The sequence below is a fragment of the Bison bison genome, unplaced genomic scaffold, assembly GCF_000754665.1.
Source record: "Bison bison bison isolate TAMUID 2011002044 unplaced genomic scaffold, Bison_UMD1.0 scf7180017864317, whole genome shotgun sequence".
Classification (NCBI taxonomy): Eukaryota; Metazoa; Chordata; class Mammalia; order Artiodactyla; family Bovidae; genus Bison; species Bison bison.
In genome coordinates, this window is record NW_011494889.1 from 3,742,850 (window position 1) to 3,758,745 (window position 15,896).

General features: G+C 47.5%; 1 protein-coding gene across 5 annotated transcripts in view; it reads left to right on the forward strand.

Moving 5' to 3' along the window:
- The window catches only part of EPHX1 (epoxide hydrolase 1, microsomal (xenobiotic)), a 37,641-nt gene that overhangs the window by 19,225 nt on the left and 2,520 nt on the right, over positions 1-15,896 (forward strand). For all 5 annotated transcript variants that reach the window (XM_010852864.1, XM_010852862.1, XM_010852860.1 and 2 more), the window contains 6 exons: positions 178-365; positions 2,703-2,883; positions 9,036-9,263; positions 9,767-9,896; positions 10,420-10,625; positions 13,046-13,154. In XM_010852864.1, coding sequence (XP_010851166.1) covers positions 183-365; positions 2,703-2,883; positions 9,036-9,263; positions 9,767-9,896; positions 10,420-10,625; positions 13,046-13,154 — 1,037 coding nt within the window. In that variant the 5' untranslated portion in view covers positions 178-182. The remainder of the gene's footprint in view (positions 1-177; positions 366-2,702; positions 2,884-9,035; positions 9,264-9,766; positions 9,897-10,419; positions 10,626-13,045; positions 13,155-15,896) is intronic.

Consider the following 15,896-nt stretch of genomic DNA (forward strand, 5'->3'; position numbering starts at 1 on the left):
CAAAGAATTGGACAGGACTCAGCAACTAAACAACAACAAATGTTGATGTTATTTTTCATGTCAAAAGTACACAAAATCGAGGATTGGGTGGGAAAGAAGTCAGGATTCTGGCGTTTCCAGCCAGAGGTCAAGGGCTATCTGGCGGACTCTGTTGTTGATGGGCTGTTACTTTTGCAGGAGTCATGTGGCTGGAAATACTCCTTGCCTCAGTGCTGGGCTTTGTCATCTACTGGTTCGTCTCCAAGGACAAGGAGGAGACTTTGCCCCTTGAAGATGGATGGTGGGGGCCTGGGGTGAGGCCCACAGCTGGGGAGGATAAGAGCATCCGCCCATTCAAGGTGGAAACATCAGATGAGGAGATCAATGTAAGGCACCTCTTTCCAGATGGCTGAGCAGAGGGGAGGGCGGGGAGGCCCCATCTGGGGTTGGGCCTCAGGCTGGGCCTGGCACCAAGGAGGGTCTTCCAAAGTGGTCCCTCTAGGGCTATTTTCTGCCTGCTTTTCTCCTACTGGACTCACCTACTCTGCCCACCCCATCCCTTCTGCTCCTTCCCCCTCCTCTGTCTCCATGTTCCTGGTTCCCAAGGCCCAGTAGTGCCCCCGCGAGGAAAGAAGTGCCAGCTGAATCCAGCTACCTGCATTAAGGGTCACAGAGAGCAGCTGTTTCTGCCTCCTCTGTGCCCCACCTGAAACCCTGGGGATGAGCTTGAAGGCAGAAGTGAGCCCCTTCTTGGAGCCTGGGTGGAGATCATGAGTGAAAACAAGGCTGTGGTGACATAAACCGCTGCAGAGCAGAGAACCTGGCCTGGGGCCAGCTGTGGCCAGGCACCTGCTGTGTGTTTAGACCCTCGTGATCACGTGCAGTGACTGCGGTCATGTAGAAACTGAAGCTCAGAGAGGCAAAGCTGTTAATGCACAGTGACCGAGATAATAAGCTGGCGAATTTAGACTCAGATCTGTCTAATGCCAAAGCCTGGGCCCCGTCCTCCGCACACGGCTGGAATCACCAAGGATAGGTGTGACCCTGGAGTAGGCTAAGCTGAGAGCCAGGCTTGAGCAGGACTGGGAGGGTGGGTGGGACCTGGGACATCCCTACCCATCATTTCTTCCATTCTGTGGGTATGGGAGCACCTTCTGTGTGCAGACCTAGTGCCAAGTACTTGGAAGAAGAGAGAGAGCCTTCTCTCAAAGAGCTTCTCGTCTAGCAGTTGAGAAGAGGAGCAGATAATGAAGAATCCCCTGCAGTGCAGGAGACCCGGGTTTGATCCCTGGGAAGATCCCCTGGAGAAGGAATGGCAACCCACTCCAGTATTCTTGCCTGGAGAAGTCCTTGGACAGAGGAGCCTGGTGGGCTACAGTCCATGGGGTCGCAAAGAGTCGGACATGACTAAGTGACTAACACACACATACTCACATATAGTGTATCACTTAACACTGGTATCAGAGTCGGCAAATCTATTCTGCTACCTTCTTTTTTTTTTATTTAATTTTGATTTTACGTTGGAGTATAGTTGATTTACAATGCTGTATTAGTTTCAGGTGTACAGCAAAGTGAATCAATTATAAATATTACATATATCCATTCTTTTTCAGATTGGAACCCACCTGCCATGTGGGAGACCTGGGTTTGATGCCTGGGTTGGGAAGATCCCCTGGAGAATGGAAAGGCTACCCACTCCAGTATTTTGGCCTAGAAAATTCCATTGACTATATAGTCCATGGGGTTGCAAAGAGTCAGACACGACTGAGCAATTTTCACTTTCCCACACAGGTTATTACAGAGTATTGAGGAGAGTTCCCTCTGCTGTAGTATAGGTTATCTATTTTATGTATAATAGTCTGCCACCTGCTTTTGTACAGCTCCCATGCTAAGAATAGTTTTTACACCTTTAAATTGTTGGAAAAAATCAAAAGAAGAATAATACTTTGTAACATGAAAATTAACCTGGCATTCAAATTTCAGTGCCCATAAGTAAAGTTTTATTGGAACACAGTCACTCCCATCTGTCCATGTACCATCTATGACTTTTTCTATCCTACAAGAACAGAGTAGGTTAGCTGTGGCTCAGAAGACCTAAGCTGCTTATGATCTGGCCCTTTTGAAAAAAGTTGGCCCCCAAAAATAAAAAAGTTGGCCACCCTCTGCTGTCTATGTGCTGTGTGCTTAGTCGCTCAGTTGTGTCCAACTCTTTGTGACCCCACAGACTGTAGCTGACCAGGCTCCTCTGTCCACAGGATTTTCTAGGCAATAATCCTGGAGTGGGTTGCTATTTCTTCCTCCAGGAGATCTTCCCAACCCAGGGATCTCCTGTGTCTCCTGCATTAGCAGGCAGATTCTTTACCACTGAGCTACCTGGGAAGCCCCCCTTGCTGTATATAAGCCTTGATAAATTAAAAACACATTTTGTTCATACATTTAAAAACAAAAATGAGAAGTAACCTGAAGTTGAAAGTGAAAAACGTATGTTTGGGGAACAGCCACCATTGGGAAGCCAGGAGCTTTCTTCTGGGATAAACCTGACGACCCAGAGCACATGTCTGGAGGCCAGGAGCCTCCTCATCCCATCCGGTGAAATTTCGCTTTGCCTTTACTGTAGCATGGGGTCTGGTGGCTGCAGGGTTTTCTCTGTCTTCTGGAAATAAACTTTCTCTTGTGCTCTGCCCCACTCACCTTCTCTCCTTGGGGTCTCACATTTTCTCCAGGACTTACATCAGAGGATTGACAGGGTCCGTTTAACTCCACCTCTGGAGGACAGTCGTTTCCACTATGGTTTCAACTCCAACTATTTGAAGAAAATCATCTCCTACTGGAGGAATGAATTTGACTGGAGGAAGCAGGTGGAGATTCTCAACAAATACCCTCACTTCAAGACTAAGATTGAAGGTATGTTTCCAAAACACCAGCTGGAGGGGGATGTGTATGACAGAAACAACCTTCATAGACACTTAAATAACACTGGGACTTAAATAAAGCCCGGAGACCCAGAATTCGATTATTGGTCAGTGAGATGTATTTGGAAGGTATAACCCCACTCAGATGCAAAAATAATGCAAAATCCCAACAAGTCCAATGGTCTTTTGAGCTAAATGGGAAAACATACAAATAAATTAAAAACCAAAGAATTGTACAATCCAATTCAATGATGGAACAATCTTTGGGAGGATGGAGATGAGACCTAGATCTGGGCATGGCCTCAGTCAACTCAGCCCCTCCTTGAGGCTTTGGAGTCTATGATATTGTGACTGTTCAAGGGTGCTCAAGCTGTCAGTCAAGGTTCGAATAAAAACTGTCCTGTCTCTGAAGCTTTAGACCTCCTGTCCCAACAGTATCATAGGTTGTCACCCAACTTCACCTGGAAGGAAAGCTATCTTCAAAATGTTCTTGGAAAGGTGAAAGTGAAAATGAAGTCACTCAGTCGTGTCTGACTCTTTGTGACCCCATGGACTGGAGTGGGTTCCCATTTTCCTTCTCCAGGGGATCTTCCCGACCCAGGGATCGAACCCAGGTCTCCTGCATTGCAGGCAGATGCTTTAACCTCTGAGCCACCAGGGAAGCCCAACCTAAGTTAATTTGGGATAATAGTTTCCATAGTGGAAAAGTATTTTTTTAGCCCAACACAGATTTAGAATCAGATATAGAAATGTTTAAGAAAATCAAACTCATGCTGTTAATTTGTACAAATTTATCTATTTGTTTTTAATTATAGTAAAATATTCCCCTGGAATGGAAAATGGCAACCCACTCTGGTATTCTTGCCTGGAAAATCCCATGGACAGAGGAACCTGGCGGGCTATTGCCCATAGGGTCACAAAGAGCCAGACTCAACTGAGCACACCCACATTGTAAAATACATATACCATAAAGCTGACCATTGAAAGCATAGAGTATACCTTGTTACCTGTAATGTCACAGTGGATTAAATACTTTTATATTGTTATCCAGCCAGCACCTCCATCTATCTTCAAAACTTTTTTTATTTTGCAAAAACGGAAACTGTGTCATTCAGCTCTAACTCCTGTTTCTCTCCGTCTCCCTGCTGCTGCTGCTGCTAAGTCGCTTCAGTCGTGTCCGACTCTTTGCAACCCCATAGACGGCAGCCCACCAGGCTCCCCCGTCCCTGGGATTCTCCAGGCAAGAACACTGGAGTGGGTTGCCATTTCCTTCTCCACCTAGCTTCTGGAAACTACCATTCTGCTTTCTGTCTCTGTAAACATAAATATGAATTCTGAATCTAAGGACCTTGTATGAGTAGAATCATACAATATGTGTCCTTTTGACTGGCTTACTGCACTTAGCATGCTGTCCTCAAGGTTCATCCATATTGTAGCATGGGTCAGAATTTCCTAAGGCTGAATAATGGTACATTTTGAATAATGGCACATGTTGTCATCCGTCAATGGACACTTCGGTTGCTTCTGCTTTTAGCTATTGTGAAAAATATTGCTGTGATTATGAACGTACAAATATCTGTTTATGTTCCTGTTTTCTGTTCTTTGGGTATATACTCAGAAGTGAAGTTGCTGAGTCAACTAGTAATTCTATGCTTAATTTTAGAGGGAACTATAACACTGTTTTCCATAGCAGTTGTACCATATACGTTTATCTTAAAATATTCAGAGAAGTTAAATTTACCTTCCCAAGGGTGAAAAGGGTCGAAATTGCCCAGGTTCCTAATTTTCCACCCAAGGAGTACGTATAAATTGAAAATTATAACCGCTTACACACATACTGTATGTGTGTGTGTATGTGTCAGTGTGTCTCTTTTCCTGACTCCCTGGCCTGAAATTCGCCCAAGAGGACCTCCCTTCTCACTCTCTCTGCTGCCATCCTCCTCCCTCACGTTTAGGCCTTTTCAGGGTCCTTTCTGCTTCTGCACTGACCCCTGTGCTCCCCTGCTCATGGCTCAATCTGTGACCTCTCCTCGACGTTTTCTCCTCATCCCCACTAGCCTCCTTATTCGGCCTTCTTGTCCCCGCCACTTCCCTGTTCTGTGATGAGCTTCTGGCTCCAGGCCTTGTCCTGGACGTCCTGCTGCAGATCAGTCTCTGTTCTCAGAGAGTCTGAGACATGCAGGGGTTTCAGGGGCTTCCCAGGTGGCGCTAGTGGTAAAGAATCCACCTGCCAATGCAGGAGGCATAAGAGACTTGGGTTTGATCCCTGGGTCAGGAAGATCCCCTGGAGGAGGGCACGGCAACCCACTCCAGTATTCTTGCCTGGAGAATCTCATGGACAGAGAAGCCTGACAGGCTACAGCCTATAGAGTTGCAAAGTCAGACATGAACAAAGCGAGACACACACACACACACATACACACGCGTGCGCGCGCGCAGTGGCCTCTAGGGAGCCCAGCACCTCCCAGAGGGGGCAGGGAGTCGCCTGAGTCACAGGGAAGTGGAGGTTCAGGGCTGGAACCCAGCTCTCTGGTGTCCCAGCCTGTCCCCTCCTCCTTCACCTGTGGCCACTATTTCAGCACTGGCCCTCGGCTGTGACCAACCACTCCCCACTGCTCTCTCCCCTCACCAAGCCCGTGGATGCCCTCTGAGCCCAGTTTGTCTCCTCAATTCTGACCCATTAGCCTGGGCACAGAGATCCTATAGGCACCACAGATCCATAGGGCGACCAGGAGAGCATTTTCACCCTAAAGGGAAGGAGGACCCATAGGGCAAATTTTAACTTTTTTTTTTTAGTTTTTAAATTTTCAGTATTTAAAATTCAAAATGTACAGAAGGAGACAGAGTCTCCCTCTCGTCCCTCCCCAGGGACAGCATCTGCTTCTGTTAAATAACATGCTTCCAGGGATCTCCTGCGTATACGCTGCTATATAGAATGGATGTATATGTGTGTTTTTTCTAATTTTAAACTCAGATGATAATGTGATAGAATTTGAATCAAAAATAATCTCACACCACGCTGTGTGTTCCAAAGGAGTTAACATTAACTACTAAATTCAACTTTAGGAGTAAATTTAGCAGCATAGAAGGACACCCAGGATATATTGTTAAGTGGAAAAAAAAAATCAGGTTCCAAAATAGAATGTATGTAGGCTTCTATTTTTGTTAAAGGCAAGTTATGTTCTCTGTTTTTAAAAACATATGAAACTGTCACAGCTGAGGAGGAGCCTAAGGAGACTTGACAGCTAAATGTGACATGGTGTCCTGGATAGGATCCTGGAAAAGAAAAAGGACACTGGGTAAAAACTAAGGCAATCTGAGTAATATTCCATTGTATGTGTGTATGTACCAGTATTAATTCAGTCTTTAAAAGGAAAGAAGTCTTATAAGATGTGATGACATGGACGAACCTCGAGGATATTACGAGAAGTGAAATAAGCCAATGACAGAAGGGGCAAAGGTTGCACGACTCCACTTATATGAGGTACCTAAAATTGTCAAGTTCATAGAGACAGAAAATAGGATGGTGGCTGCCAAGGGCTGGGAGGTGGGGAACTATGGAGTTACTAATTACCGGGTATGAAGTTTCAGTTATCCAAGTCGAGTAAGTTCTAAGTATGGCGAAGAAAATGGCAACCCATGGACAGAGGAACCTGGCAGGCTACAGTCCGTGGGGTCTCAAAAGAGGTGGACACAACTCAGTGACTGGATACGCACACACAACACACACACACGTTCTGAGGAGCCACTGAGTGACACTGTACCTGTAGACAGCAGTACTGTGCACTGTGCAACACACTTAAAACTTTGTGGGGAAAAAGGCAAAAAAAAAACCTTTGTGAAGACAATAGGTCTCGTGTTAAATGTTCCTACCACCACTTAAAACTTAAAAAAAAACCTAAGGAAAATCTGAATCCATAAAGTATGACTTTTAGTTATTAATGTATCAGTGCTGGTTCATGCATTATAATAAATGTACATCCTAACACGAGATGTTAATAGTAGGGAGACTAAGTATGGGTATCTGGGAACTTCCAGTACTAGCTCCACTGTTTTTCTATACATCTAAAATTGTCCCCAAATAGAAGTAAGGCTTGTGATTTTTGTCTATTTCATTTCTTCTCAAGTTCAAGAAGTAAACTTGAGGTGCTCAACTTGAAATTACTGGAAAAGTGACTTCTTGATACAGATTTGCTCTGGAGGCAGCTTTGTCCATTTTTCTTTCAGAGTGAAGTCTGCTTATTGCATGTGCTTTTTGAATGCTTAAATCAAGAGGTATTTCTAAATAGTTCTTTTAGGAAATGATTGCTTCAGCTTTGGGGGAAGATAGCATGAAAGAAACCTGTGGTTTCTCTCAATAGTCTGACAGTTTTGAAATGTATGTTTGCATTAAACAATGTAGGCTGATAGTATTGGATTAGGATGAGGCTAATTTCTGGTGAAATCTTTGCTTCTTCCCTTTTGTTTTCTACACTCCAGTCTTCACTGTGTGTTTTTCTGGCTGCTGCAGATTCTGTTTGAAATGAGGCAGGTCATAAAAAAAATAAAATAAAATAAAATTGTCCCCAAATAAAAAAAATTATTTTAAAAAGTTGGACGGGTAACACAGTGTTCTCTTAAGATCATGAGATTATATGTGATTCCTCCCCCACCCCGCTTTTGATTTATCTTTGTTTTCTGTTTCCTACAGAAAGCATGTATTATTTGTACAGTGAATAAACCACAGACCTTGCTGCCAATGCCAGCCCTCGTGGTGGAGGTGCGACAGCCTCCCTGGCCGTGTTTGCTATGAACGCCCACTTGCTTGGGAAGAGAGACTGTTCTCAAAGTGACTCCAGCAGGGAGGGGGGCCTGGAATCCATTCATCCATCTTTGGCTAGGGTGCTGTTTCAATGCCCAGCACTCTGCCTTAAAATAATTTTCTCCACTTTAAAAAAAAGTTATGCATATGTCCATCGTAGAAAAATTTTAAAGTTCATACAACCACAAAAAAGACTATAATTTGCTTGAAATTCTATTGCTCAGAAAGGACTACTTTTTACATTTTTGTGGTTTATCTTTTCAGACTTTAAAATTCCTATACACACCATATAGATATATGCATACATGTAACTATTTACAGAAATGGGGTCATTCAATGGATCTGGCTTCATAGTTTGCTTTTACCACTTAGCAACATATACAGGACTGATTTCCATATTCAGTGCACATGGACGCTGTCATTTTAGATGACTGTCGGGCTTCCCTGGTGGCTCAGAGGGTAAAGCTTCTGCCTACAATGTGGGAGACCTGGGTTCGATTCCTGGGTCGGGAAGATCCCCTGGAGAAGGAAATGGCAACCCACTCCAGTACTCTTGCCTGGAAAATCCCATGGTCTGAGAAGCCTGGGAGGCTACAGTCCATGGGGTCACAAAGAGTCGGACATGACTGAGCGACTTCACGTCATAATGTCATTGTATTACAGTGACTCTGCTGTATTACGGTGTACTGTGTGATCATAGCTCAGTCATGTCTGACTCTCTGCAACCCACCAGGCTCCTCTGTCCATGGGATTTTTCCAGGCAAGAGTACTGGAGTGGGGTGCCCTTTCCTCCTCCAGGGGATCTTCCCAACCTGTGTCTCTTGCATCTCCTGTGTTGGCAGGCAGATTCTTTACCACTAGCGTCACCTGGGAAGTCCCTTACTGTGTACTGTTAAACTATAATTTGTTTCATTCTCTACTGCTGGATATATAAGGCTACCTGCACCCCACACACAATTTGTAAATTATTAAACAATGAATACGTTGAGCATTGGCACGAGCCAGGGCCGGTTTTGGGCTCTGGGAATACAGCAGTTTGAGAGCAGCCTGGCCCGGCCTCACAGACAGCTCACGTTCTCACCTGCAGGGACGCAGCAGTCTGCTGCTTGCAGGTGGCTGTGAAGGCCGAGTAAGTCGCCAGGGGGGTCTGGAGCTCAGTGTAAGCGCTCAACCAGCGCCGCTGGTGGTGACTGTGGCCAGTACCATGGGGCACCCGGAGTGGCAGCACCATGGGCCTGCTTAGGCGGGCGCAAAGCCTGACTGGCTACCCCGAGAGCGGTGATGGCAGTCTCCCCCACCACAGGGCCCTCTCCCCTAGCCCTGACTGTGTTCTGTCCCCCCAGGGCTGGACATCCACTTCATCCACGTGAAGCCCCCCAACCTCCCCTCCGGCCAAACCCCAAAGCCCTTGCTGATGGTGCACGGCTGGCCTGGCTCCTTCTACGAGTTTTATAAGATCATCCCATTCCTGACTGACCCCAAGAACCACGGCCTGAGTGATGAGCATGTTTTTGAAGTCATCTGTCCATCCATTCCTGGCTACAGCTTCTCGGAGGCATCCTCCAAGAAGGGTATGGGGCTGCTGCGGGCCAGGCATCTGCCCCAGGGTGGGGAGCCGGCTTCCTTCAGAGCCTGAGGGAGCTGGGGGAGGGGAGCGTCTGAGACCTGAGGAAAGAGAAGCAATGGGGATGATTTGATTGCCAAAGGGCCAGTGTGTCTTCTCAGGATTTGAGGGGCATGGTGGGCCAGGGACCAGGCAGAGTCATGACTGTCCAGAGTGGGCTCAGGGCCTAGATTCTCGTGTCCTTGGGAGCTGCCCCCTCTGGGCGGGTCCATGTCTGGACTCCGTGTTATTCCGGGCCAGCAAGGCTGACTAAGCGCTGCACACAGTGTGGACCCACGGACCCTCAGCAGGGCTGGCTTCACCATCTCCTGCACCAAGGCTAGCACCAGGAGCACTTCCTCTGGGCACTGGGCACCCCACCCTTGGGCCCCAGGATTCCTTCTCACCCACTCTGAGCTGCGGAACCAAAGGCGTGACCTCCCATGATTCTTCTCTCCCCTTAACAACCAGGCTTCAACTCAGTGGCCACTGCCAGGATCTTTTATAAGCTGATGCTGCGGCTGGGCTTCCAGAAATTCTATATTCAAGGCGGGGACTGGGGGGCCCTGATCTGCACCAACATGGCCCAGCTGGTGCCCAGGTGAGGGTGGCTGTCAGGCGTTGTGTGTATGTGTGCAGGTGTGTGTGCACAGCCCGTGCGAGGTGAATGCATAGGGAGGAAGGTTGGGCATAGTGTCTGAGGCTTGGCACGGCGGCCACGCGGGCAGGATGTTTGTGGGCCCAGGGGAGATAAGGGAGGGTCCCCATCACTCAGCTTTGCCTGGGGAAGTTCGACACGAATCTTCCCTCCCTTTGGTGTCACACAGGACTGGTGACTCTGGGCCAGTTGCCCAGGCCTGGAGAGCCAGCTAGAGGAGGGGGACGGTCAGGGAGTAGACCTTTCTGATGGACCAAGTCCTGGGAGAGAGCTGACCAGAACTTTGTAGAACCTGTATTTTCTCCCCAGCCTGCTCCCTCACCTCGTGTGGTCACCCAAGGGGGCAGATGTTGATGGGGGCTGGCCCTGTGCTCCCCAGCTCTGTGGTCTCTTCCTCCTCCATCTCCCTCCCCACTTCCCCATCCTGGATGGCACCCAGGCTCACCTGACCCTTCTCTGCCCCCAGCCACATTAAGGGCCTGCACTTGAACACGGCTTTGATTTTAAGAAATTTCTACACCCTGACCCTTCCTCTGGGACGGTGTTTCGGGGGGCTTTTCGGTTATACCGAGAGAGACATGGAGCTGATATACCCCTTTAAGAAGATCTTCTTCAGCTTACTGAGGGAGAGCGGCTACTTGCACATCCAGAGCACCAAGCCAGACACCGTGGGTGAGTGCGCAGGCGCAAGGCACCTGGCTCAGCTGTGGGGGATGGGGGTGAGGTTACATCCAATCCATTCAGCAAGGCTCCCAACCAGCGGGGGAAGCCTCACCTATGCTGGGAACACTGCTCATGGCGTGAAAACCTCTTGTGAGGGACTCAGCTCTGTCCACTCTTACGCTGCCTGGCCAAATTCCCAAACAGCTCCACTGAGCAGAATCAGTGTTCCTAGTGACTTTGACCTCCAGTCCCTCCACCCATGAGTCCTACAGGGAGAAGCATAGAGATGGACCGAGGAGCAGGTAAGACAAAGCCTAGTGTTTATCAGTTCTGGGACTGTGGAAAGAAGGGGGTTCCCCAGGGCTGGAGGAGCTCCCCAGTTCAGTGAGGGAAGACAGCATGGATGGAGCTACTGCCATCAGGGCCCTGTTAAGGGATAATATTTTTTTTAAGATATCAATCATATAGCTATACTAATTTTGAGGGGCATACTATGTATCTTTGTCAATAAAGTAATTTTCAAATTCTGAAAAAAAAAACATTTTTAAAGATAAAATCATAAAAATAAAAAATGAACACATGTCAAAATTTTATTTAACTCATTAACTAAAAGCAACTAGTAAAATGTAAAATAAAACAGTTCAAAGGCATTTAGGAACACTAAAATAAATTTGTTAATAAATACAAAACTTGTCAAAATCTACAGGGTAATAATCAAGTAAATCTCCACTGGACTTTTTTTTTTTAATTATTCAGGTTTATTGAGATATAATTGACATACAGCACTGTATACATTTAGGGTGTACAGCATAATGATTTGACTTACATCTTCTGTAAAATGATTGCCACAATAAGTTAATATCCAACATCTCATATAGATTAAAAAACAAAAATTTTTTTAACCTTGTGAAGAGAATCTGTAGGATCTACTCTCTGGACAAAATTCATTTGCTTCTCTATGAACTAGACTCACTTGCATTACTATTAGTTTTCAACAATTTGCAGACCTGTAAAATATCTGTAAGACAAGGGAAGAAAGGCCCCCTTTACAATCATGATATCAGAAGGGTCCACTAGAACCTCCTTGAACCCCACTCAGAGGACACCCAGGAGTTGTTTTGCCCGTGGTCTTTTAGAGTTTCCATGACAGTCCATACTCACACCTTGGGCAGCTCACGGTAATAAGAACAGTGTTTTATAGAACCAGTTTTCTCCCTCTTATTATAAAAGTAACCCATGTTCAATGTCAAAAAATCAAAAGATGCAAAAAAGCACAAAACAGAAAAGACAATCACCTATAACCTCTTGTTCCCTACCTCTCCTCTCCCAGGCCTTCAGAAGAACTGGCTAACATTTTGATTGATGAATTTTCACAAATGGAATCTGTCCATACAACCAGCATTCATTTAAGTAACAGAGCGTGACCCACCAGCCCAAAAGCTCCCTGCACCCTCTTCTGGGTACTTCCCCCCATGCCCAGGGCAGCCACCCTCCTGACCTGACAGATAGATTGCTTTTGCTGGTTTTTATACTTTATATGCATTGGAATCCTCCAATAGGTGCTCTTTTGAGTCTGGCTTCTTTAGCTGAATATTTTGCTTGTGAGATCCATCCATGCCTTTTTAAAAAAGGATTTCTTTTTTAAAAAACAGTTTTATTTATTTTTGGCTGTGCTGGGTCCTCGTTGCTCTGCGGACTTGTCTCTAGTTGTGGCCAGCGGGGGCTACTCTCTAGTTGCGGCGTGCAGGCTCGTGCCGGTGGCTTCTCTTATTACAGCGCACCAGCTCTAGGACCTGCGGGCTTCAGGAGCTGTGGCCCGTGGGCTCCATAGTTGCAGCTTCCAGGCTCTAGAGCACAGGTTCAGTAGTTGTGGCGCGCAGGCCTAGCTGCTCCTTGGCATCTGGGATTTTCCTGGACCAAGGATGGAACCCGTGTCTCCTGCATTGGCAGGCGGATTCTTCACCATTCAGGGAAGCCCCCATCCATCCCATTTTTAATGCTTGCTTTATCGTTGGGCCTATGAATGGATCGATATTTATTTAAAACTGATTCCCTATTTTGGGCTTTTAGGTGGTTTCTAATTTTTCTCTAATCACAGAATAGAAACAAAAAGAAAAAAACACTTTTTAAAAACAACATTTATATATATTTCTTATTTGGATCCTACAAAACCTGGAGTTGTAGCCTCTTTGGTTTGAAGGAAGCTGCCCATATAGCATATGGATGTCAATGAAGTAGTGGGCGAGGTGTTATCCCTTTTTGTCAGATAAGGATTCCAAGGCCCAGTGTTAAGGAAGTGAGGTGCAGGAGCACCCCAGAGTCAGGGCAGAGCTGTGCTCTGACACAGGCTTCCTGTTCACACTGCTGTTCTGTGGGGCCAGCTCCCTGGTCCCAGGCCTGAGTTGCTCCCTTGCTTCTTCCCACACCAGGCTGCGCTCTGAATGACTCTCCCGTGGGACTGGCTGCCTATATTCTAGAGAAGTTTTCTACCTGGACCAATTCGGAATTCCGAGACTTGGAGGATGGAGGCCTAGAGAGGTAAGACCCCATCCACCCCTGCCTGCTGTTGGCTCACCTTCCTCACCCACCTCCCTTCTCACTGATTTCATCTCTGGTTGCTCTGAATGGGATGGTCAGCAAGTTCCATCTGTTGTCGGATGTCCCACAGATCCTCAGCCTGTGACCAACCCAGCCCCAATATTTGGATGAGGAAGCTGAGGCCCAGATAGGTCTAGCCACGCAGTGGAGATATAAAAAATAGGATGCAGGGCTCAAGACAGTTCTGTTTGCTAAACAGCCCCTTCTGGGATCAAGGAGTCCAGAGGGGCAGCAGGAGCCTCTTTGTCACTAAGACATGAGAGCAGCCCACGGACTGTCCCTCCTGAATCCTGGAAGCGCCTGACATCATGGCTGTATGCCTGCCTCATTTTTGGAAGCTGGTCCTACAGGGTGGCTACAGAAAGTGTGGGGAGGCCGTCCTGTCTCCTGGAACCTTAAAGGCTGCAGCCTGTACGGCGCATGATTCCCAGGTCCCTGGCCTGATTCGAGCTTCCTCAAGATTGGCCCTGACCCACCTGCTCCAGGGCCCAGCCATTTTTTCACTCCTTCAGAGACACTCAGAGCACCAGTGTCTAATATGTGAGAAGGAGTGTATGGATCTGGCCCAGAAGTAGGGACTTGGTCTAAGCCATGCCCAGCACCTAAAACAGCACTGAGCACGTACCAAGTGAAGTGAAGTGAAAGTCACCCAGTCATGTCCAACTCTTTGAGACCCCATGGGCTGTAGCCTCCCAGGCTCCTCTGTCCATGGAATTTTCCAGGCAAGAATACTGGAGTGGGTTGCCATTTCTTTCTCCAGGGGCTCTTGCCGACCCAGGGATCGAACCCGGGTCTCCTGCATTGCAGGCAGGTTCTTTACCATTTCAGCCACCAGCTGGTAAAGGTGGGCATATAGTAGATGCTCCACAAATAGTTGTCTGATGAACTCTGAAGATACATGCAAAGGACTGTTGGGGTGCAGAGAAAGGGGGATTTGCTTTGTTTAAGAGACAGGGAGGGGAAATGACTGGGAGAATCTGTTTGACCTGGGCCTTAAAGGATGAATAGGAGTTTGCCAGGTGGAAAGGGTGGAAGAAGGGAATATAGGCAAAGAGAAAAGCAGAAGCAGAGGTTGGATTGATTAAAATGCATGGTGTACTTGGAAGGGGTAATTTGTCCCCAGGCTGGAGCAAATACAATGGGGCCAGACCTACAGATAGGTCCTCGAAGAGCCTCTCTTGGGATCTGTTTCCCCAGTCCCACACTGGGCAGCACCCAAGGGTTTATTGGATGCCACTAAGAGCACCTTGGCAAGGGGTCTGGCCCTGCTCCTTGCGCACGAATACCTGGAACCAGGTATGAGGCCAACCAGACCACCCGGAGGCTGCCCCCTGTAGCTTCTGCCCACCTGCATGCCTGGAGAACCAAAGCTTTGAGTAGCAGACAGACGTGATCAGATCTGTGTTCTAGAAAAATCGCTAGCTGCAGGAGGGTAGAAATGGTTGCTGTGGTAGTTTTCAAGCTGTGCTTGGAGCTGCAGGGGAGGTGAAAGCGCTTGGCCAACTCGCTAAAAGACAGTTCCCAAATGTAAGTGCCTCTTGTAACTGTTCAGCTTTCACTGACTGGTTTTAATTTTGTTATCAAAACTGCGTTTTGAAAATGTTCATTTTATCTCTATCCCTGCTCCATGCTGCCGTGGCTAGAGATCTAGCATTTCAGAGATGAGGGACTGAGGGCTAAGGGAAATATGACCCCTGAATACGAAGGTGTCTTATGAAGATGTTCTTTATCTCTGAGAAGCCTCTTTTCTTACTGTATTTTCATATTTAACATTAATACCTTCTTCTGTCCCCCTCCTGTGCCCCTCAGATTCTCCTTTCTCTGCTCCTGTCTCAGGCTGTAGTAGTTGGGAGCAGAGCAGAGGTGAATTGAACATTCCTTAGAGTGCAGTTCTGAGAATAAAAATATGACTGACCAACTGTATCTAAATGGCTGAAGCAAACAAGTACATTTAGCCAACTGACCTTTGACCATTTTTGGCAAATTGGCTTCTGCCGAATCAACTCAGCTCATTGCCTGGAGCTGAGGATCCTTGCAGGCGGAGCAGCAAATGTTCTTTAGTCCAGACATTGAGGATGGGGTGGATATGCAGGAGCAAAGGCAGTGGGCTTGGAAGGGATGACTGAGGCTGAGCTGGTTTCTGTCACGGACAGGCTGAGTGGGAGATGCTGGCAGGATGCCTGGGCAGGGGTGCCCACTTAGTAGCTGGGCTCACAGTTCTGAAGCTTTAGGTGAGGGGTCAAATTGGAGCAGTTCTTCCCACTGTGTTCTCAGTGAGTTAGTAGTTGGAGTCACGGGGCGGATCTCAAGACAGAGCACAGCAGAGCAGCGTCTACGGGTGCTGAGGGGAGCCTTAGTGGCTCCAGAAGAGAGAGTCTGGGAGGACAGACCCAGGGAGAAGACCCTCCCCACGAGGCCTGGGCAGCAAGGATAATTCGGTGTGCAGAGTGAGGAGGCGTGGGAGAGAGAGCAGAGCAGGGCAGGGAGGGAGGGAAGGCCTGGGGACAATATGGGAGGTGACTGAAGAGGCAGATGGAGGGATTTAGGACTCAGGACAAGGGAGCAAGAGCTCCCCCTGAGCCCCGAATCAGGAATCAACCAGGGAACGGCCTGGGGCGGGGGGTGGAGAGGGGAGGGACGGCTGCTCCATGAACTTAGACTTCCTCACAGAGGAAGGTGGGT